At 39.6% G+C, this 22,631-nt stretch overlaps 3 protein-coding genes across 3 annotated transcripts; all 3 read right to left on the bottom strand.

Moving 5' to 3' along the window:
* Nucleotides 1-288: 288 nt before the first annotated feature.
* On the bottom strand, nucleotides 289-5,389 carry LOC122662033 (probable protein phosphatase 2C 63). Its single transcript, XM_043857582.1, has 4 exons — nucleotides 5,096-5,389; nucleotides 4,628-5,001; nucleotides 1,755-1,991; nucleotides 289-1,010 (listed from the first exon to the last, which is right to left on the bottom strand). The coding sequence occupies exons 1-4, from the start codon at nucleotides 5,349-5,351 to the stop codon at nucleotides 741-743; spliced, it is 1,137 nt and encodes a 378-aa protein (XP_043713517.1). The 5' UTR covers nucleotides 5,352-5,389; the 3' UTR covers nucleotides 289-740.
* A 9,621-nt stretch (nucleotides 5,390-15,010) lies between these two features.
* On the bottom strand, nucleotides 15,011-15,933 carry LOC122661746. Its single transcript, XM_043857247.1, has one exon. It carries the CDS (start codon nucleotides 15,931-15,933, stop codon nucleotides 15,049-15,051), a length of 885 nt encoding a protein of 294 aa, XP_043713182.1. The 3' UTR covers nucleotides 15,011-15,048.
* Nucleotides 15,934-21,923: 5,990 nt separating this feature from the next.
* Nucleotides 21,924-22,268, bottom strand: LOC122662550. Its single transcript, XM_043858208.1, has one exon. It carries the CDS (start codon nucleotides 22,260-22,262, stop codon nucleotides 21,987-21,989), a length of 276 nt encoding a protein of 91 aa, XP_043714143.1. The 5' UTR covers nucleotides 22,263-22,268; the 3' UTR covers nucleotides 21,924-21,986.
* Between the last annotated feature and the right edge of the window lie 363 nt (nucleotides 22,269-22,631).

Raw genomic sequence — 22,631 nt, 5'->3', positions numbered from 1 at the left:
CACACCAACCGATGAAGTCCAAAAGCAATGAAGCACTAGTTAAGTTACCTTTGGTCCTCAATCCTCAAGCAGAGGACATGGGCGTTGAACCTGAGACCACTGAAAAGTGCTTCAGTTGCCACCCACGATCCCATCACCAGCCTCCTGTTTGCTTCTAGAAATGGATTCAAAATGGTCATGCAAGGCACCTTCACAATTCGTTCTATCAAAGCATCCATCCAACAATCAAACTGAGCCAGGAGCAGGAAGATACCGATAAGAGCAATTACCTGGAATCAAAATTTCCTAGTAATAACCATCAAAACAAAATGAAAAGATTTCAAAATAGTCACCTCTTTGGTCTGTTCATGCCTACAGCAGTACTGCCACTTCTTCCGTTCTCTCGAAGCGGAATAAAACTAAAACTTCTCCCAATTGACAGCTACCAAGAACCTGAGCAAAACCTGGAACCAAGATTGGAACTCAAAATCTGCGATTTAAAAAGTCACATGGCAGCTTGGATTTATCGACAATCTCTCTGACTGTAATGTATACCACCCTAACTGTTATCTTTTCTTATTGGATAACCTGTCTTTGCCCTGCCTTTGACACCAATGTATTCCTTTTACAACATTTACCTACTCATTTCTTTGAATCATTGCTCTTTCTTTTAATATCTATATATATATATATATAAAGATATATTCACAAAGGCAACTAGTCACTAACTCAGTGTGTACCCTTTAGCTGGACAAGTTCTTTTAGGAAACAGTGTGAATGCAGTCTTCTTCTGCTTCATCTGTGTTAAGAGAGTAGATGTCAACAGGAGCAGTGGTGCAGTCAACAGCACTGTACTTGAATCTACTACTAGAAGAGCCTTGGATGTGATCAAGATAAATCACAATCACAGTGATATCATCATGGAAATGCCGTCTGATTCCCTTCTCTATCTTCTTAATGTCATCATATCTCATCTCCCTCTTCCTTGCAGCCTCCTGAAGGGCAGCTTTCACTAATCGCTTTGCTATCCCCTGACAAAGAATGCACCAGTCAACAACTTCATGTTATGAATGTCACTGAAGCTTGTCAAAGAACAGTAAAAATGAGGAACAAAAATAGTAATAGAATTACGGAGGAGCATCCAGCTCAACATCAAGGTGGTAAGCAGAGCAAAATTGAGGATTTGAGATCTGCCGACTCATAACCGCAGAGCTATCAAAGGTTCAGGCTCGGGTTGGGCCATTGTTTTTCCAGCCTAATAGTTAAGCTGAACCCACTAAGCTACTTCCACGCAATTACACATAAGCTTCTCCCATACGCTAAATTCTGTATTGGATTCTGAAACATTTTTTCCCTATACAAACCAAGTCTATATGAGGACCCCAGACCAAGGATTTACAGGCTCAGGATCCAGGACTGAATTTGACCAAGTCGATCCAGGCTGAATAATCATGGTAAATAGTGGCAAACAGAGCCCATCAGCCGATTAACAGATTAATACAGGATCTGGGGCTCCATCGATACCAAGTAGATTTGGCTGAGTTGAATTACCTGATGTGAATATGTAAAAACAATGGCCCAGACTGGTCCAATAGGCCCCAGGGACAACAATAAAAGAAGAAGCTATTATTGATCCTGCTGGAAATAATAGCTGACAACAATATTTTTTTTTCCATTTATCACCAAAAAATCAACAGTGCAACAATCAAATAGTGATAGACGATAAGTTGTTCAGCAAAAAAATGGTCATGGTAAAGTAGCAACACAGTGCTTACAGCTCTTGGGTTTTTGAACACAATCTCTACTGCCACTTCATCACTCAGTTGCTCCCACAGGCCATCTGATGCAAAAATCAAGAATAAGTCGTGTGGCTTTAACTTTCTAATCTGGATTGAAGGTTCTGCTGTCACCACAGGTCGTTTAAGAGGGACCGGAGCTCCGAATTGATGGAAAAGGGGGTCCCTATTGAACTCAGGTTTTTTGAGATAGATATCACCAATAGATCTCGACACCTAGAAAACATAGAAATTGTTAAAACAATAAACTTCCATTTTTCATCTTACACTTCTGAATAATGACAAGAACAAAGTAGCAGCTAACAAGAGAGAAATCAACTTCAGTATCCTTTAAATGGAATTACATGAATGTTGTATATAAAGTCTGAAAAGGACTAGGCCAAAGAAGTTTCAAGCATGAACCTACAATGTGTAGACAAACTACCACAAGCAGGCTACAACCATGCTTGAAAGCCTTAAAGTACATGCCAGACCTGAAGATGCACTTCAATGGAAAGCATGTATGTTAATCAGCTTGTATACACGACGATGAGTAATATTATCACATGATAGACAAGGAGATAGCTGGGATCTCAAGGGAAATTTACATATCCTGACTAGGATAACAGTATATTCCTTACATGGTCTGCATGTATTATCTCACATGCATTAAATGCATACAACTTTTATTCACTTAGCAGCAGAAGAGTGTGGCTGAAAAAGCATATCATGTGATCCCTGAAAGAATAAATTAGAGGTTTTCCGCACACTGATTTGACCCATGAGTATAATGGAAGATAAGGACCTCCTTTTTTTCACCCTCTCTTTTACTCTTTTTTTTTCCACGAAATGGAAGATAAGAACTTTTACTTAACAAAAAAGAACAAAAAGAAAAGGAAGAAGATAAAGGCAAAGAACAAAAAATAGTCTAAAGATTAGTTTTTAATTCAAAGAGAATCACCAAACAATATCTTGTTTTACAGATCCATCCTTCATTATATAAATATTGGCTCATCAAGCATCTTTCTTTTGAAGAGTTGAATATCAATTTCCCTGTCAAAACAGGGGGATCGTATTTCCACAACATAATTTATCATTAGCAATATCATAATTGCACATAAAGAGCATAACTTTTCAGCCAAGATTTTTAGGATTATGGAGCAAGCTTCCAATATTTTCTTCCTTCTTTTTTTTGGTGGGTGGTAAGAACATTTTTTCTGAGGGTTTGAAACCCAAAAGAGAAATGCGGAATGAAGAGCTGTTGTAACATTAAAAAGGAGCATTCCAAACGAGGACAGAAACCAAACAAAATACTTGCGCAATAGTTGAGGCCATTACCCCTACGGAAACTCATAGTTGGCTAAAACATTTTATTTTATTTTTGGGTATTTTAGTACAAAAGGTAGAACAGAAAAATAGCTAAAAGGGAAAAAAAGGCCTAAGGTAAATAAAGAAAAGAAAAAGTAGAAAGATACAGATTCTTCAAGAATGGTATGAACCACAGTCACTTAGCACCATGGTTATCAGAGCTAAAACTGGTGAAAACACAATGGTTTGAAAGTTGAAACTCAGCAGCTCTAAGTTAAGCAACTGAAGGCCTCTCCCCACATTAGAGATTAATATAATTTGAATTTACTCTATCCAGAGAGAGAGAGAGAGATAAGGTCATCCAAGATGGATAGATTTCCTGCTTTTGATATATGCAGACACTGTGAACATGCCATCACTGACATGTGATATAAAGAGGTACAACCCATGATATAAACCGATATAATCTTATTTAAAAACATATCAAGTATCATCTCAGCACCAATAAAAGCACAGTAAATAAATTCTCGTTTATGCATTTGTTTCTGTGTGTGTGATGCAACTTACTCATACTAGTACCCATGCAACATTGCCAGTATAAAATTATTAGTCAAAAGAAAGAACTAGCAAATGGAGCTAGTACTATATGAATGTTGTAAGCCAAGCAGATACAATTCGCAAATAATTTCTAATATAAATTTCATCATCTGTAAACCAAGCTTTGCTTATCAAACTTCCAAAGAATTCAATCTTGAAAGTACATAAGAACCCATCAACTGCAAAATAATGCACACAAAAAGTACTAAAGGTTTAAGAATATATGCTCCACAAAGAAGATAACTAAAAAAAATTATTGACTCATAGAAGTACCCAGAGCAGGATAAGTGTCTAGAATTGGGCACAATGAATTAAAAAGACAATAGTTGCATTCCTTACTGAACCAGTATAATTCCATGAAGCTTATGCCATACAGATACAGCATAAATAAGGTGTCTAACACCAATCGTCAAACTGATTCATCATCCCTGAAAGACCTGCTTCAGAGTTTGATGAACTTGCCATGTAACTGCAATTCTCTATTCAAATCAGTTTGAAATAGTATAAAATGGTAGATGCTACTATAATATAGCACCATGGAGTAATGCACGTGCAAGTACCAGTTGATCAATCTAGAGCAGAAAAAACCAAACTAAAGAGCAGTAGAAAGCATATTTTGCATCCAAAAATGACAGAAACAGTAATAAAAAATTTTCTTTCTTTCTTTTATTTATTTATTTATTGTTGGGGGTAGGGGTGGGATGGTTTCTAGGTGAGGCAATGAACCCACAAGGTCACAGTCCAATTCACCTTCGAATTCAATGAGTGACCCTGGACTGAGCTTTTCTATACTCCTCTGTCCCCAACATAATTAAACCAATTATTATCATGATTGGTACTCGTCCTATATCGTACCTCATAAATAGTCCAACTGAACTAGTGTCAACAATCGTGAACGGGAAACAAATGAGGTTCGAACAAGAGGGAATCAGAATAACACAATAGCAGTTCATAGTTCTCCATAATACCTGAATTATACCCTTAATCCGCCAAACTCCGCGACTATAAACCACAATATGAGAATCATCTGGATGAAGCGCCTCGACCTCCTTCCTCACTTCCTCGACAGCAACATTATGATCAGTGGACAAGCGTTCTGGCACCACCGGAATCCTTCGACCCTCGGGTGCCTTCCGCCCAAGAACAGCCCTGGAGTCCCCAAGATTGGCCACATACAACATATCATCAGAAATGGCACCAACCAAACAGCAGGAACCCACCGAAGCGATCTGCGGGCGAGCAGGCCATGAACGCTTCACCAAATGCAAGAACTCCTCCTCAGTGGCATCAAACGCTTTCTTTATGACATCCGCTGACAATCCCCCCTGTTCCGCGGCAAACTCTATAGAGATACGAAAACAAAGAACAAATTGAGTAACTTCTAGTTACAAATAGAAAGAAAACAGAAAGAAGAAGATGAAGATTGAGGAAGTAACTGTGAAGATGAGGGAAGAGGTGGTTATTGATGAAACGAGAAGCTTCAGGGCCACCATGGCCATCGTAGACTCCAACGTAAGTGGCGGAAGGAGAGGTGAAGACTTGGCTTTGATCTTCAAGGGATGAGTTAGCTTGAACGACAGCGATCGAAAATTCACCGGAAGCGTGTGGTTTCAAGTCCATGTGCCAAAGAAGTCCATCTCCCCCTCTAAGACCGAAGCATCGTTCCAGTGGTCTGAAACAAGATCGTAGCATATTTGATATCTCTTCTGCTTCTCTCTCTCTCTCTCTCTGCGTCTATACGTATCTATGGATTGTGGAATCGCTAGGTTTTTTCTCTCTTCTGCAAATTACTCCATTTGTTGCTTGACAGCTACGTTTGGCTTTGAGAGAGAAGAAAGAGGTCTCAGGTCTGTGTGAAGGAGGAGAGGAGACGGAGTCATATGTCTTTTAAGTCTTTCTTTCGGATGGAAGACGGAAAGAGGGTTTTAATGGTTTTTTTTTTTGGTGTAATAGATTAATAGACTAATAGACTATAGAGTGTGTTGGAGAAAGTCGTGGCGATGCCGCGTCAGAGGAAGACGAATGCCCACTACTCCGCTACGCGTGAACGATTCTCTCTCTCTCTCTCTCTCTCTTTTTTTCCAGAGGATTTTTCTTTTCCATTTTTCTGTCTTATATTTTTTTTTCTTAAAATAAAAAAAAATTTAAAAATATAACCAAATCAGAAGAAGGTATGAGAGATGATTTTATTTTTAAAAACGTTAATATTTTATTTGAGAAAAGAGTGTCAGTGTATAGATCTCACAGCTCATTATATCAAAAGATATAAGAAGAAAATCTTCATTCTAAGTATCACAGAGTTTTTCTGTTATCCCTTTTGTTTCCACTTTGTATTTTTTTTTTTTTGCATCTTGAAAATCATAGATGGTTGTTATTTTGCCTATGAGAGGTACACTTTGGTTTCGTGAATCATGAGGGCCATTTCACAGTAACATCAACGCGTTTGGAAAATTATAACACTTGTACAAAAAGAAAAATTTAGTTTCTGAACCACATAAGGATGAGAGAATTTCTTTACTTGTAGAACTAACATTTGAATGAGACTCTTGGAATAGTGAGGAAAGTAGTTCCTACATTCGTATACAAGGATAGACTATTATAACATCTTAGCAGGGGATTTTTATCCTCTCAAATGCGGTGCAACGCCCAGTGCATCTCACTAGAGAATCCAATTGTAAAAACATGGGCAGTGACATCTTTTTATCTTCTAAAGTGTTGAGTGTACGGTACAAGTGAGAATAAAAATCCCTGTAGTGGTGGGATTTCATTCAACTCTAATGAATAAAAACTTTCACCATGAAAGGGGGGGTGGGGGATAGTCAATGTGAATAACCAGGGCTGCAACAAGGTCGGGTTGGGCCGGGTTTTATAGAACCCTAGCCCAACCCTAAGTCCCCTTAGCTATGCCTAGGTCCGACCCCACCCTGACTTAGGGTCAGAAAATTCCAACCCTGACCTGCCCTCAAGGTTGGGCCGAGCTGACCCTGATTGGCTCTGATCATGGGGAGGGGGAAGGAAATGCTTGGACTGAAATGGACCGGGAAGAACATTATCAATTTTACGTAAAATAACACTATAATAAAATATAAGGAAACAGATTTCTGTACAGGAGTGTGGCCTACACCAGCACACCCATGTGTCTATCTCTCTCCTCCTTAAAACAAGGGGGTAGATGTGTCTTTTTACATGGGGAGGAGAGAGATAGACTCATGGGAGTGCTGGCATAGGCCACACTCCCGGACAGAGAACTTTTTCCCAAATATCACTTATTGTCTTTATATATAATATATTATATAAAACAAATGTGGGTGGCGTTTAAAGTTTATAATATATATGATATCAATATATATTTTATAATATAACTTAAAACAGGGTTGGACCAGATAGGGCCAGGCTTAGCCCGATGCCTCAACCCTAACCCGACCCAACCCTTATTTAGGGCCATAAATTTCCAGCCCTTACTTGCCCTTAGGATCAAATATCTCAGCCCAGGTCCTGTTCGAGCTCAGGGTGGGTTCGGACTGACAGGGCCAAACTTGCACCCCTATTAATAACTCCCAGCCATTCTTTTTAGTTCATGACCCAATTTTTTATGTATATGGAAAGAGGTGAAATGTTGGGTGGATCCATATTATAAAAGCCTCTATATGAATTGTATAGAATTCAACCCAAATTGAGCAATTTATATAGATTAAAATGATGTTTAAAATTTTCCATTACCAAAAAAAAAAAAAAAAAATGATGTTTAAAATTTTCATCAATTTTAACCCATGTAACATTTTCAATTAAAATTTAACCTATAGAATGAATTGGGAAATTTTATATCATGAGCTCATCCAATTTTAAAATATCACATGATAAAATGTTGGTGAACTTTACAAAGTTCATTAATGGTGTAAACATTATAAAACCCCTCTTCCATCTAAATATGAAAACATCAAAGTAGGGTAACATCAAGAATCTCAGAAGAGAGAATCCATAGCCCACTAAGGGAAGACTTGAGTCACCTCACAATTGAGAATGTAACCCACTAAAAGCACAAAAGATATATAGTCTCAGACCTTGGGTATCAAGTATGAACTACTCTTGCTTTATTGGTGAAAGAAAAGTCATGCTTATGTTGCTTCTCTGCAAAGATTTTTCTCTAAGTCGTCTTTGTTTCTATGGAGAATGAAACTTCCTAAATAGAAATAATGAAAAAGAAAAAGAAATATTTATGTAAATAATAGGCATTGGAGATCCTAATACGATCCATATAGCCTAGATCCCGCTCCTCTTCGGAGTGGCCAATGAGGTAGCTGACAGTTGGGCTGGTTGGCACACATCCCAAACCCATCTTGTATCTTCACTAGTTTGTGTAGACTTCAAAAAGATTTGTCTTTTTTAACTATATACTTTATTTTATGTAACAATAATGGTTTTTAATATACGATATCGGCACTACTATCAGTTAATGCTTATATCGATTTTAATACAGATATATATCGTTAATATAAGTATCAATTTGTATAAATCCAATATAGAATCAAAAAATTTTAAAACTAGGGTTAATAGCCATTTCACCGATACCTTATTTGTCTAGTATGGGTATAGTCAAGTATATTATCATAACTAAAACCGGAATTACAATTGGCAGACCCATATTGAACTCAAACTTCACATATAAATAAAATAAAAGAGGGAAGTAGAGGGGGCTACCTATCATTTTAAAAAAAAAAAAAAAAGATCCACTCAAGTGGTAGGAATAACTAGTAGATATATACCTTAATGCAATTTTATTGATTTGACACCAACTTGCCTTAGATTTTTGTTGAATTTTTTTTTAATGAGAAAAGCTGGACATGCCACTAGGGTGCACAACATGTGTCATCCTCTCTCCTCGTCCTTGAAAAAAGACCCATTTACTCTTCTGCATTAAGCCTTATGATTGGTGCATGCCAATAGTTTACTAAAAGTTGGTGACATGCGCTACTAGCTTTCCTAGAGCTAGCAGCTCAACCAATGGGGGGTCTAGGATGGGAGGGGTAGGGGGATTTTTTTCAAGGGAGGAGAGAGACAGACACAGTGTTGCGGACGACAATAGTGTGCCCAGCCTTTACCCATATAGAATTTACATTGAAAGAATGGAGTCTAGGACCACATAGTTACCCTTTTTAAGCCATATGGAGAGCTCATTTGGTCAAATTGAACATTGTTGGCATAAAAGCATAGGGCCCTTGGATTAGCTACATTCCAAGATTCAAGTCACATCTTCATTTTATGGGTGACTATATTAAGATTTTAATACTTGAATTGTGACTATCAAATTGAAGTTTCCCCACAATTGCCAAAGTCAAATTTTCAATCAATTTTTTAAAATTTTCATATTTCTATTTTTTTAAAAAAATAATAATTTATGATGATGATAAAAACAACATGTTCACAAAAATTAAAGACCAATAAATTAGATATTTTTTTGTGCTAGATCCAACTGTCTAGCCTCCTGCCATTGAGCTAAAAGCTCATCATCTTTTTTTATAACTTATAGTTGCTTCTTTTCTATTTTCAAAAGTCTACTATTATGGAGTAGAGTTGTATAGAAAAAGAAGAGTAGTGGTAAATCCAATAAGAAGACAACTTAGGCCCATGGTTTTTGACTTATTGGCAATCTGAATGATCTAATTAATAAATTAAAATGGAATTTTTATCAAAAAAAAAGAATGAAAATTATGAAGTATTTTTCATTCCACAATCTAAGTGAATCAACCACCAATGTTGTTAAAAACTAGCTGAGCTTTTATCTACTTGGCAATTTGAATATAAATAACTCAAAATTGAATCAATTTAAGCTTTTGTAGCATTGAAGAAAGTGTAGGGAATAGAGACATGACAATACATAACACAAATTCCTTCTACATATCTGATGTTGTGGAAAACTTGCCCTAATGACGTGGCGTCCTGCAAGAGGAAGAAATGCAAGGGATTACCCGAAGAGGTCTTTGGGGAAGGAATCTCCAACGCTCAAGTCAATCCAAAGAAACAATCAAAGAGAGAGGGAACTAAGAGTAGTGAGTTGATTGTACCTGGGTCCCCACCTCCTCTTTATAGTGGGGCGTCCCCAAGATCAAATACACAACCTCTTCACTCTGATACTATATTTGAATCGCTTATCCCAAAAGCTTAAACTAGACCACAACATTAACTTGCTTGGGAGTCATACCTTTTTAACTACAATATAAAGAAAAGGACCGAGTTTCCCTCCACCCACGGTGACTACCGGGGGGGGGGGGAGAGGGTGGGAATGGATATTGGGAGGGTATTTTGGAACATACCAAAACTCTAGGAGGGGTTTGTGATCAGTCCACTATTTTATTTTATTTTATTTATTTTTTTGGACTATCCTACTCAAGGGCCCATAGGCCAAATACAAGCTAAGGGGAAGGCTAAGACAAGCCCACAATCTACAACTAGGGGGGAGGGGGGAGGGGGGAGGGGGAAGGGGGAGAAAGGTGCCTTTTTTTGGCACAATATGCAATCCAGGAGAATCGATCCCTTGACCTCCTGGGGAGCATGCACCAACTTGTAATGCCACCAATCAATTGAGCTAGCAGTTGTTTGCATCAGTCCTCTATGGGTGGAGAGAAAGTTTGTCATTAACAAAAACCCTCTTTGTTTAATGATTCCCTCCCTACCACCACCCTCTCAAAAATAAAAGATAATTTTGGAAGATTTATTGGGTAAATGAGTTTGTTGTTTTAATTTTGAACCTAGTTTCTCTTAACCTATGGTGATGAGAGAATCTCTTCATCCATAAGATTTGACTCTTTAACTGAATTGAAAAAAGGTGTAAGGGTATTATAGTAATATCTCTTTATATGTTCTAATATAATTCTATTTGCATTATGGCTTAGGCTATGAAGGGTAGTCTAGTAATTAATCCATTTAACCTAAACCCTAGGTTTTGCAATAAATACTAGCTGGAGACAGTAGTCTGGGTATTCCAAACTTGATACACAGGGCGTAATGTTTTATGCAACCAGTACTTAAACCTTAAATCCTAACAAAAAGATAATTCACACCTTCAACAATAGAAGGTAAGAGTCAGGAAGTATCATAATCTGCAACCTTCCTCCCTGTTTCATAGAGAGGCTATTTCTCAATTCGAACTCACGACAACTAAGTCACCATAGAACAACCTTACCGTTGCGTGGTCTTCTTTGACTCTTTTTTCTGTGATAATGTCAAATCATCATTGATTATTTATTCAAAAAAAAAATAAAAAAAAATTATCATCGATTCCCCAAGATGAAGAAAAACTAAATCCTAAAAACTTTTACCTTTAAGTCATTGCCGTACGTTCTAAGAATGCTAAAGACGAGACGATTGTGGACCACCAAAGTAAAGAGCCAAGTGGTCTTATCTTTTACTAGGAATTTGATTACATTGGAAAGCTTGAATGCTTGATAGTGGATGTTATGGTGTAAATGGTAAATGGAAGGCAGTGTTTAAATATTGGGAGAACATTCTTTGTGGAGAGAGCGTAGGGGGTACGGGTATGATAGACAATGAGAATGGGCAAATTGGCATCTCAAGGATGGAATTTTCACCTTTCATGGAGGTAAAATGGTCATTTCATTCCACTGTATTTGGGCGGCCCAGAAAACATTTTCCTTTAAATATTAATGAGGTTGCGCGTAAGTTACGGAGCTGATCTCATTTTTTAGGCATTTACTAGTCATTCAAATGTGGAATGTTGAATGGTTTCGTTGAAAATTGAAAAGAAAATCTCTTAATTCCATTCCTCAAGGTTGGAAAGTGGAAGATGACCTCTTTACACTTTTTTTTTTTCTTCATTCCCATTAAAGAAGTTATCTGAAGAAACAGATAACCTTTTTTTCGGTAAAAGAAGAAACAGATAACTAACATCATGTGAGTTTGAGAAAATCCCAATTCTAGTTTTAAGGATGTGACATTCTTAATCAAAAGCTAAGTTTTTTCTCAAATTTAGTGTATCAAAGAAGGGACAAATATCAGAGATTGGGAGAGTAAAGTCATCCTACATGGTCAACAAAGTAAATCATCAAGAAGCTTAGCTTTAGTAAGTGGGGAATGCATACAAGTAAGCTTTTCCCGAATTGTTATTCGCTGTTGTAATTGGAGTGTTGAGTCGTTGATATGCGCATCGTGCGGCACAGCAGCAGTCATATGTGCACAATAGGTCCCCCTATGCGCACATGGCTGCTGCTGCGTCGCACAATGCACACAGCAGCGCTCCAGTTACAACAGCGCATAAAGGTCCAACTTTATCCTAGACCTGATTAAAGGCAAAAAAATTGTGAGCCATTCTTCACAAAAAGGTTGTTGAATCTAAGGGTGTTAATCGGTCAGTTTGGTTCGATTTTGATCGGGTTGAATTGGTTTTGATCTGATAGTAAAGCAATCCAAAACCAACTGTTAATTTTTGGTTATTTATTTAGTTTGGTCTGGTTTTTTATCTTCTTTTTTTTTTTGCTATAAATTTATGATTAGTCTATTATTGAGTTTGGCCTAGTTGGGTTCGAATTTACATGTACATACAGAAATTAATGAGAATTTTTTTTGGGGTGTTTTTTGATAAGGTTTGGTTCAATTTGATGTAAGTTGAACCGGTTTTGATCAATTCGACAAACCAACCGGTTCAAAGCCCGATTTTATAACACATCCCATGTAAGTAGTCCTTACCGTGTGAGAAATCTCTAGACCTCAAGGTAGGGTTGAGGCTATCATGTCTTTTGCCGTGATACATTTTCTTGATGGTTCAAGAATGAGGGAGTTCACCCGGTTACCTTGGAGTAGTATCCAAGCTATGTAAGCGGAGTCTTCTATCTTCATTTATAATAAATAAGTTGACCAGCAGTCAATGAATCTTGTTGGGGAATAAGTAAATTTTGAACCACAATTGAGATAATAATAAATCAAAATTGAGATATGACTTATCTAGAAAATTCTCCACTTATATATTCAATAGTCAAAGTTCGAAAAAGCAAACCCATGTGACTAAAAGTGGGCCAAGGCAATCGAATCCCATTTTCTATAAGTAAATTCTTGTCGTAACCAAGTGTGGTGAAAAAGGAATTATAATCTTACTTTTGTTATCCTTCTAATATAACAGAATTTTTTTTTTTTCAATAAGGGTAAATCATGTCATTTTACATAAATATTTATTACTCATAAATAACATAATGATAAATCACTCTCAAATTATTTTTATTCTTAATTTAAATAACTTTCAAAAATAAAATAAAAGACAATTAAAAGAAAGGTACAACATTTCACTTCACCACTTGGTGACAACAAGATGCACCTTGGTGGCGATCTCTAACCCAATACACTTCAATGACATATTGGTAGGAGGAGCCCTTGCAATCCAGGAGGGCATTCTGGAGGCAATATCCGAAGGTACCTATAAATTATTGGTTGAGAGCGACAATCAAGGTGTTGTAACGTACCTGGAGTCTCCCCATTCTTCACCTCCTCTTTCCCTCTAACCCGATTCTAGAGGATATCCGGTTCTTAACTTCTTATTTGGATGATTGTAAGTTCCTTCCTATTCCAAGGGCTGTTAATGATGTAGCGGATTCCCTTGCCAGGATGACACTATCCATTACAGAAAGGACGGTTTGGCCCAATTCCAACACTTGTGTTGCCAGTGCTGCTATTGTAAGCCACATGAGTTTTTCCCTTTTTGATCAATAGATGATCTTTCTAACCGAAAAAAAAAAAAAAAAAGACAACAAGATGCACCATTTTCTATATTCTATATGACGCACATAGAGGATATTAAAATCACTATTTGTAAATTAATCTATGTTTGAGAATTTTGGTCCTTTTTTCTTCCTCTATTAATTGAAATTTTGAAGGGAAAAAAAATTCTAAATTTTCAATCAATTTTAAAAACTGTGAATTTTGTAATGCAGCCTTGTTTGGTTACGTATGGGCTTGCTTCTTGAGACTGAGATGGGCTTGAGCCTTGACTTGTGATGGTCCAAAACTGATCCTGGGCCCTCCACAGCCCTATTTGTAATTATTTGTCTTGCCTTCCACATCGAGTAAAAGGTTATAATGAAGAAAGCAGAAGATATTGGGGAATTTATTAAGTCTCCTTTCTCTTTATAAAAGTAAAAGGGACTGGACATTTCTGAACCGGCCACTCCACTCTTGCAGGGAAAAGCATGGGCCCTAGCGCTTGTGGGCCTGTGTCATTTTGGGTCTAAATCACAAAGCAGTCCATGAGATTGATCCTTGGAGCTCTTATATTCTCTTTAATGGCACCAAGTTCCCATAGAATCTTTCATCTTTGCTTCTATCTCTCTCTGTGTTTCCCTGGCTGGGGCCTGCTGCCTTCTTCTTTGTAGAGTTGTGGTGTTGGCACATGCAGTGACATCTCGGTCCCAGGCTGGCCCAGGAAAAAGAACCAAACTCTTTAATCATGACCCCCACTCCTGCCCACACCAATGCACCCATTTCTATCTATTCGTCCTCTCATCCATTGTCACCCGGCTAGGGGTGTCAATCGGTCGGTTTGGTTAAGGTTCGGGATGATTTTTTCAGTTTCGGTGTGGTTTTTAGGGAAATCGAAACTGAACTAATAAGGATTTTTTGGTTTCGATTCGGTTTTGGTTTCGGATCGGTTTCGATTTATGATAAGGGATTGATAGCGGTTTGGATTCGGTATGATACCGGTTTTTTTAAACGGGTTGGATTCGGCTTGTGCCTATTTTCTTTCCTTTCTCTTTTCAACTACATAAAATATTCTATTAGACCCACACTTAAAAAAGAGATCAATGGAAGAAGCATTGTTACAAATCAATTTCCCTATTTTCATAACCTCATACTCATTGATTTGTAGCGATTCCCCTCATAACCATAAAATTTGCTCAATAATATTGAAATCAATTCAATTATTCATAACCTTATACTCGTTGATTTTTTTATCGGTTTCATTTGGTTCGATTTTCGGTTTGTTATCGGTCGATCTGGTTCAATCCAATTTTCAGCCGGATCCGTCATACCCCAGTCCAAAATCAATCCAATAAGGATCGATCAGGTTCGGTCTGGGTTTTTGCAGTCGGTCTGAATGGATCGAGTTGAGCTCTCTTCTTACATGTAGTGGTCGTCCTTTTATTTGAAATGATCATCAAAACACAGTAAAGTAGCTATAAAAGTTTCTCATGCTCAACTTCATTTATTTCAGAGAGAATTAAGAAGGTTCTTAGTTAACAGAGAGCCTTTTCCTTAAATTCTTCAGGAATAACCCAATCACAGACAAAAGAGTACAAATCATCTAAATCAAAACCATCATTCTATCCTAAATAAACAACAAATCATAATGAGAGAGAAAGGCATGCGCGTCTTTCTCTAGCTACTCTCTCTATGCCTCCCGAGGCAGATCTGCTACTGCCAACGAAAGCTGCTTCAACCACTCAAAGGTTCGACGGTGGGCCATGCCCTGCTTCCTCTGCTTCACCTGCTTCTCTTCTCTTCCACTCCCATTCCCACTCACCTTCTTAATGATGGCAATCCTTGAAGCGATTGTTTCAACTATATTCACTGAACACTTACACCCACTAAATCCATCAAACACCCTCCTCACCCTGTTTTTGCTGTTCCTACTACTACTACTTTCACAACTCTTAATATTTCTATTCAAAAGCTTTAGCTTCAGATCTTGCAATTCAATCTCGGGCGTCCGTACTAAACCCAGTCGGAAAAACCCCCAAGCCGTCGATCTCCGGGTCCGACCACCACCATTTCCTGGCCGAGCAGTGGTTTGCCAAATCTGCGGTCTTGGGCTGGGGTGGGCGTGAAAATGATTCCACTCCAGCTCTCTCGGCCTTTGGGTATACTCGCTCTTCCTAATGGCAGTCACAGAGCCACCAGTCGATGAGGAGTTTGAGTTATGGCTTTTGATACTACTGTTCCTGCTACCGGTGAAACCATAAAAATGGTCCATGGACTCTGACCTGGAAACGCACCTGCTATCTTGCCGGATTCCGGCCATTCCACTGTCGGAGCAGACGGAGAGTCGTAGAGGGAGGATCTGTCCTTGGAAGAAAACGTCTTCGGCGGCGCACATGTTGGGTTCTCTTAGAAGAGAATCGGCTCTCCATGACCCAAATTCAAAATCGTTTTCTTCTTCTTCTTCTTGTGGTTCCAATACTCGAATTTGATCGCCCATTGATTCATTCTCATCCTTTGTTATCTTGATGACTGGAAGATCACAGAGAGACATTAATGCTTCTTCTTTCTTGGACATCACGGCTGGAATGTTTTCGAAACTACACATTATTCCCCTGTAACATCACAACAGAACAAAAATGTTGAGGGCGAGAATTGGAACTTGGGAAGAAGTTAAAAAAAAAAAAACAGTAAAGTGAATATAAATAGGAATAAATTATTTTTGAAAAGAAAGAACATGTCGTTAGTCGTTACCTGGTTGAGTGAGATCTCTGAACACATTTTATTTGAATCATAATAGGGAAAGGCAATTATAGATTTGCGGGTCTCTCTCTCTTCTCTCTCTCACAAAATCAGACATTTACGTTAAAGACAAAAAAAGCGGTTATAAACTCTTGTTATTGCCTTGGAAGATCAGACTTTATTGCAATAACGGTTGCTTTAAGCCTTTAACTCCACCATGGAAAACCAAATGCCATAGAGGGCCTGTAAAAAATGTTCGTAACAGGAAATCCAGAGATGGTTTCAGAATGATCTTTAAACCTTTCCCACTCTTGGGTGTGATGCATTTTCTAAATGTGGGTCTCACCATTCACAGAGGAGTTACTTCATTTGGAATAGGTTACATAGTTTAAGATTTCACCAAAGTAAATTAGTTTTCATGGTTTGGGTTTCTAGGTTAAAGAGTTAGAAGACTTGAAATTTCACTTGGATGAGAATTACTTCCCCTTGAGAGTACTGTTCCGGTTCTCATGAATCATATTTATTGGAGCGTTGAATTCCGATACGCATAAAAACGGGACACCAATGCATGATTGACATATCACATATGGCCCAACTGCACAAGGTTCAGTCAAAGTGAAAGATTTGAAGTGAAAACTGTGGTCATCCATCAAAGCTTGAACTCTCTCATCACATAACTGTTGTTGTGACACGAGATCTTTCACGGCTGACCTTTCCTTTCTTCTTTGACCTAAAACCCAGTTCTCCCGAATCTTTATCACCTCTAGTTCCTTGCCGGCTCAATTCCCCAGTTTCTCTAATAAGAGGTGTTGGAATGATCATCCTACCCCTATCTGAACACTTTGCCCAGGTGGAGTCCACCACCCCTCTCCCCTCTATTAGTGGAACTGGGCAGAGAACCGGAGGAAATAATTTTTTCAATTCTCCCACCAAGCATCCTATAACTAAAACGGTATTTTAGAAGATCACGGAATAGCAAATCACATTTATTATTCTCACTTGATTACTTGACTTTAGCATCGAAAATTGTACTAAGATTATAGATTAGCAAATCACATTTATTACTCTCACCGAATTACTTGACTTTAATATCAAAAATTTTATTTCTTAGTTCATAGTCTAATAGTACTGTTATTCAGATTACTGACTTTAGCACCAAAAAGTCCAGTCCCCAAATCATATATTACTGTTACTCAGATTACTGACTTTAACTGACTTTAGCACCAATAAGCCCAGTCTCCAAATCATATATTACTGTTACTCGGATTGCTTAGCATTAAAGAATCTTCACCTTAGAATCTACTCCAACCCACTCTCTTTGTTACACCCCCATTCCCGAACCACGGGGAATGTAATTAGAGCGTACCAATATGCTTCCAAACTGCCAAGATCGCAGATGCAGTAAATAGGATTAACTCATACACATGATCATAGAAGATTAAAACAGATTAAAATAGTAATATCAGAGTCTACAGAATCTACGTGATAACTTATATAATGTTGTTTAAGTAATCCTCCCAGTACAAATCATTCCAATCAGGACCTATGTATTACCTACTATATAAATAATACATCTATCATGAAAGGAATCAAAAGAATACGCCTGTAATTCAAAATGAATAACCAAGTGCATCAAAAGATGGCCACCAGCCATAAGTCATTGTCCCGCTAAGGAATACACATCGCAGCAACACTCTGGTCCGTGCTCCACGATCTCCGGAGCCCACCAATCAACGTAATCAGCCTCAGGAGTCTCGTACTCTGTGCCACTCTGCTCGAATGTACCTGCATCAACTAAAAATATGTTTCCTCGAGGAGTGAGCTCCAACTGAGCCCAATGAGTGGCTAAGCCACACAAGCATACACAATAATAATAATGAATGGGGTTGACTGCAAGCCATACATGATGGACGGATACCAAGGTGTCCCATACCACCAAGGTAGACCGTACATCACATACAATTTACAATCATGCTACATGAATGAATGATGATGTATAGTTTTATTGTTATCCACCTAACACACAACTAAGTCAGGTATAGTACTATAGCAACACCTTAGGTAGCATCCCCGACATCGGTACCATAAACGGATGGTATACCGGCGATGACAAACCCGAGTCGCGCTGGAAGCCTGCCGTACCGGTCTCCACCAAGAGATATACGCAAACCCCCAAGTCAAATCCCGTCCTGGCGTTCGGCCCAAAATACGGTTGGTGCCCGAACTTCCCGGGTGGGTATACCCGAATAACGATCGGAACCCACGGATTTGACCGACACCTAACCCCCTGTCGGTAAGGGTCATAGTACTGGGTAAACATTTATCCTAGCCAATCCACCTAACACACAACTAAGTCAGGTATAGTACTATAGCAACACCTTAGGTAGCATCCCCGACATCGGTACCATAAACGGATGGTATACCGGCGATGACAAACCGAGTCGCGCGGCTGCCGTGCACGATCTCCACCAAGAGATATCGCAAACCCCAAGTCAAATCCGTCCTGGCGTTCGGCCCCAAATACGGTTGGTGCCGAACTTCCCGGTGGGTATACCCGAATAACGATCGGAACCCACGGTTTGACCGACACCTAACCCCCGTCGGTAAGGGTCATAGTACTTGGGTAAACATTTATCCTAGCCAATCCACCTAACACACAACTAAGTCGGTATAGTACTATAGCAACACCTTAGGTAGCATCCCGACATCGGTACCATAAACGGATGGTATACGGCGATGACAAACCAGTCGCGCTGAAGCCGCGTCTGGTCTCCACCCGAGATATACGCAAACCCCAGGTCAAATCCCGTCCGGAGTTCGGCCCAAAATACGGTTGGTGCTCGCACTTCCCGGGTGGGTATACCCGAATAACGGTCGGAACCCACGGATTTGACCGACACCTAACCCCCTGTCGGTAAGGGTCATAGTACTGGGTAAACATTTATCCTAGCCAGCATTCAACTATTGTATGAGTGAGGTACGCATGTGCATAGGCCAGAGGCCGAGTCCATAGATACCGAAATACGGTCGGCCGGCTATCCTCTCGCCCCTCTAGCCCATACGTACGTATACAAGTACGAGATGTGAATACCGCAGGTAGTCGGTCGGTCACCATCCCGTTTCCACCTAATGCAATTTACAACTCTAATGCAATTTCAAGTACGGCAATCTCAAGCCCAGCACCCACCGGCACTTGGATCCCTCTTCCGAAGCCCTAGATCTACATGCCATGAGTGAGTTCATATTATGGAATCCCCAGGTCCAGCACCAACCGGCACCCGAGTCCCATAACTAAATCCAATACCATCCGCACCATAGTGCAATAAAATAAATAATATCGCAAGACAAGAATGTAAAGTCCTGTCAACATCTAAACATTTATATCGTCCTATATCTTACCAATAATTATATATTATAGCACACATGCATGAATGGCATTCGCAAGACACGACACACAAACATTCCATAAATTAAGACGTTTGCTTAACTCACTCACCTTGATTCTCAGTCAATCGTCAGTACGGAGCTCTTCAAATCGGCCTTCGATGCCAAATACACTGTCCCACGTACTAATACGCCCCCGAGTCGGGTCAGTCAACCTAAAGAGAGTGTACAACGTGGGGAGAGATTAGTGCCTTAGGGCTAGAAGAGTTGGGCCCCATAAGTTATCAAATAAGGTTAAAATAGGGGACCGACACATACAGTAAGGCTATATCATGTGCCTGTCCATGTGCCTGTCCCTCTCGGACTTTCCCACCGGCAGATCTAGGCTCTCAGGGACTGGCACTTGCATGTGCCTGTCCATGTGCCTGTCCCTCTCGGACTTTCCCACCGGCAGATCTAGGTTCTCAGGGACTGGCACTTGCATGTGCCTATCCATGAGCTTGTCCCTCTCGGACCTCCCACCGGCAGATTTTTCTCAGGGACTGGCACTTGCATGTGCCTGTCCACGTGCCAGTCTTTCTGTTCATGCCATTCCGAGAATGGTTTTGCAGCCCCAAAGTCTTGGGCTAAAATGGGGTATTCTTAGGGGTTTTTAGGGGTCTCTTTGGCCATGAGAACAACCCCAACCAAGGTGCCATAGCACACACCCAACATGGGTTTGTAAACCCCATGATCGATTAGGTTTTCCTCCATTAAAATACATATGGAAAGGAAACTCATGGGTTTGGGTATTGGGGTTTTGAAAGGGCCTTTAATCAATGTTATTTAACAACCCACAAACCACACCTCCATGGTCTTCCATGAGGGTTGGTGAAACCCATAAATGGAGGTGAATCCCCAACTTAGGGTTCATAAATGGAGAAAGGGTGAAAGGGGGTTCAAGGTAGGATTAGGTGTCTTTATAACTAAGCTTCAAAGATTAGCCATTAATGGCCTTTCCATTAGGGTAGATGAAGCACTCATGGCTCATAAGTCCAAACCCTAGGTCTATAAATTAGGAAGTGAGAGAGAGAGAGAGAGAGAGAGAGAACGCTCACCAATGTAGGAGAGCAAGCTTGGGTTCCACCTCTCTCCTTTCTTCTTCTTCTTTCTTCCTTCTCTCCTTTCCTCTCCACGATTTAGGTTTTCTATTGTGAGGTGAATAGTGGATTGACCCCTATTTACCTCACTTTAGTCTTAAGTCATGTTTGGTTGTCTTAGGTCTTTAGGTCCATTTTAAGTTATTGGGCCCATTATACTACTAGGCCCATAATATGAGTAGAAGGAACATCAGGTCCTAAGCCCATTCTAGTATTTATACTCATGAGTTATTAGGATATTAACTTACTCCCAATCATCTGTAAGTGGGAACGGGTACACCGGGCGAGGGCCGGGCGGATCCTCGGAATGAGGAAATTCTAAGAATACACCCTCGAAGATAAACTTTCCCCTATCTCTATCGATGTACCTATCCTCAACGATTTCTCCAGAGTCACGGTCAACAATCTTGTGGGATGGCTTGAGTATCATGGCCCACAGTTCACGAGCGTACTCCGCTCCCGATTCTACATAAAAGGTTCAAACCAGATCGGTGGTCAGACCGGGTTTTAAATCAGGTTTTGGGCACGGATTTAACACTCTTGTTCAACTCTAGGTTTCTGTTGTAAGTACTGTAGTTCAAATTCTAACGGCAACAAATTCAAAACTTAAGTTTTCAGGCGAAGATTTACCAAAAATTTTTTTTTGGGAAAAAATCCTCTGCTCTGGAGTATGGCCTACGCCAACACTCCCATGAATCTCTCTCTCTTCTTTTCATGTGAAAAGACATCTCTGCCCTCTTATTTTAAGGAGGAGAGAGATAGACACCTCTGGCCCTTATTTTAAGGAAGAGAGAGATAGACACATAGGAATACTGATGTAGGCCACACTCCCGTACAGAAAACTGTTTCCTTTTTTTTTTTTTGGTTTCCAGGTGAAGAGGCCTGACTAGTATATATAAAACAATCCAAGATAACGACAAAGTAAACGGTATAAGACTATTCTCAACACCCTTCTGATAATTGTAAATAGATGTTTAATTAAAAATACTAATAAGAGGCATTTTGCGAACCCATAAGGAAAAGTAATTATTTCCAAAAACCTTTTTTAATCAGAATGAAATTCCATTTCGACGACTGTGATTACGGGTAGCAGGAAAATTCCTGCTGGACCGATTTGCTGGAAATGTTTTCCCCAAACGTATACCCGATCCTAGTTATATCGCTCCATCTAAAAAAGAAGAGCTTACCATCTTATCTTATCAGAAAAAAACTTAGTAAAACATTTCTATTTTATAAGAAAGAAAAGCAGGCAATGTTACAGAGCTCTCTCTCTCTCTCTCTGGATCTGGATCTCTCCATGAACTGACGTGGAAGAGAAAGAGAACAACAACAAAGCATGGAATGGAAGGGGATCGGGGGCATAGAGCTAGCGGGGCTGATCCGGGCGCCCCTGGGCAACTGCGCCACCAGAGAGGGTGGGAGCGTCGGTGCCGCCAGCACCTCGCCCAGGCACAGTATCGAGATGGCCTTCGGTGCCGTAACCTTTGCGCTTGTAGTCCTCCAAATCTGAATACTTCACGTAAGGGCTACTATCCATAGGCAGCCCTTCCACCAGCTTTTCCTTATCTACTTCTCCTACTGAATCCTTCTGTCTTCTCTCTTCTTCACCTCTCTCCACCTTCCGATCCCTCTGCTCTGCCATCTCTCTCTCTCTTTCTCTCTTTCTCTCTCTTCGCTTACTCTCTGTGTTTTGTGCTCCTTCGGTTAAATTGTTGCACAGGTGGTGAACTTGAACTTGTAGCTAAGCTATATGTAGGCTCAGTCGAGTAAGATGGTAAGCTGGCCTTCTGCAGACACGTGTTAAACATGCCTCCTGACGCGTGGGATCATCTAGCACACATCTTAAATAATGTAAAAATATTGATTAGATTTGTTGAACAATTCACTCAGTCAAAGATCAATAATTGCAATTGGTTACGTTGAACCATCAAACCGAAAGATTAGACCGGGCAGGTTCAACCAGAATAGGAAAAAATGTCAAATAATCTTGTGGATAAAAGAAGATCACAGA

The sequence above is a fragment of the Telopea speciosissima genome, chromosome 5, assembly GCF_018873765.1.
Source record: "Telopea speciosissima isolate NSW1024214 ecotype Mountain lineage chromosome 5, Tspe_v1, whole genome shotgun sequence".
NCBI classification, from domain to species: domain Eukaryota; kingdom Viridiplantae; phylum Streptophyta; class Magnoliopsida; order Proteales; family Proteaceae; genus Telopea; species Telopea speciosissima.
This window is presented reverse-complemented; position numbering and strand designations above follow the sequence as displayed.

Bases quoted from the DNA above. Each gene is read 5' to 3' on its own strand.
- LOC122662033 (XM_043857582.1), bottom strand. From the start codon at position 5,351: ATGCTACGATCTTGTTTCAGACCACTGGAACGATGCTTCGGTCTTAGA. The intron at 1,992-4,627 runs GTATTATGGAGA...TATGTTTTCTAG, and splicing joins GGATTAAGGGTATAATTCAG to GTGTCGAGATCTATTGGTGA. The intron at 1,011-1,754 runs GTAAGCACTGTG...ATTCTTTGTCAG, and splicing joins TGTTCAAAAACCCAAGAGCT to GGGATAGCAAAGCGATTAGT.
- LOC122661746 (XM_043857247.1), bottom strand. From the start codon at position 15,933: ATGTCCAAGAAAGAAGAAGCATTAATGTCTCTCTGTGATCTTCCAGTC.
- LOC122662550 (XM_043858208.1), bottom strand. From the start codon at position 22,262: ATGGCAGAGCAGAGGGATCGGAAGGTGGAGAGAGGTGAAGAAGAGAGA.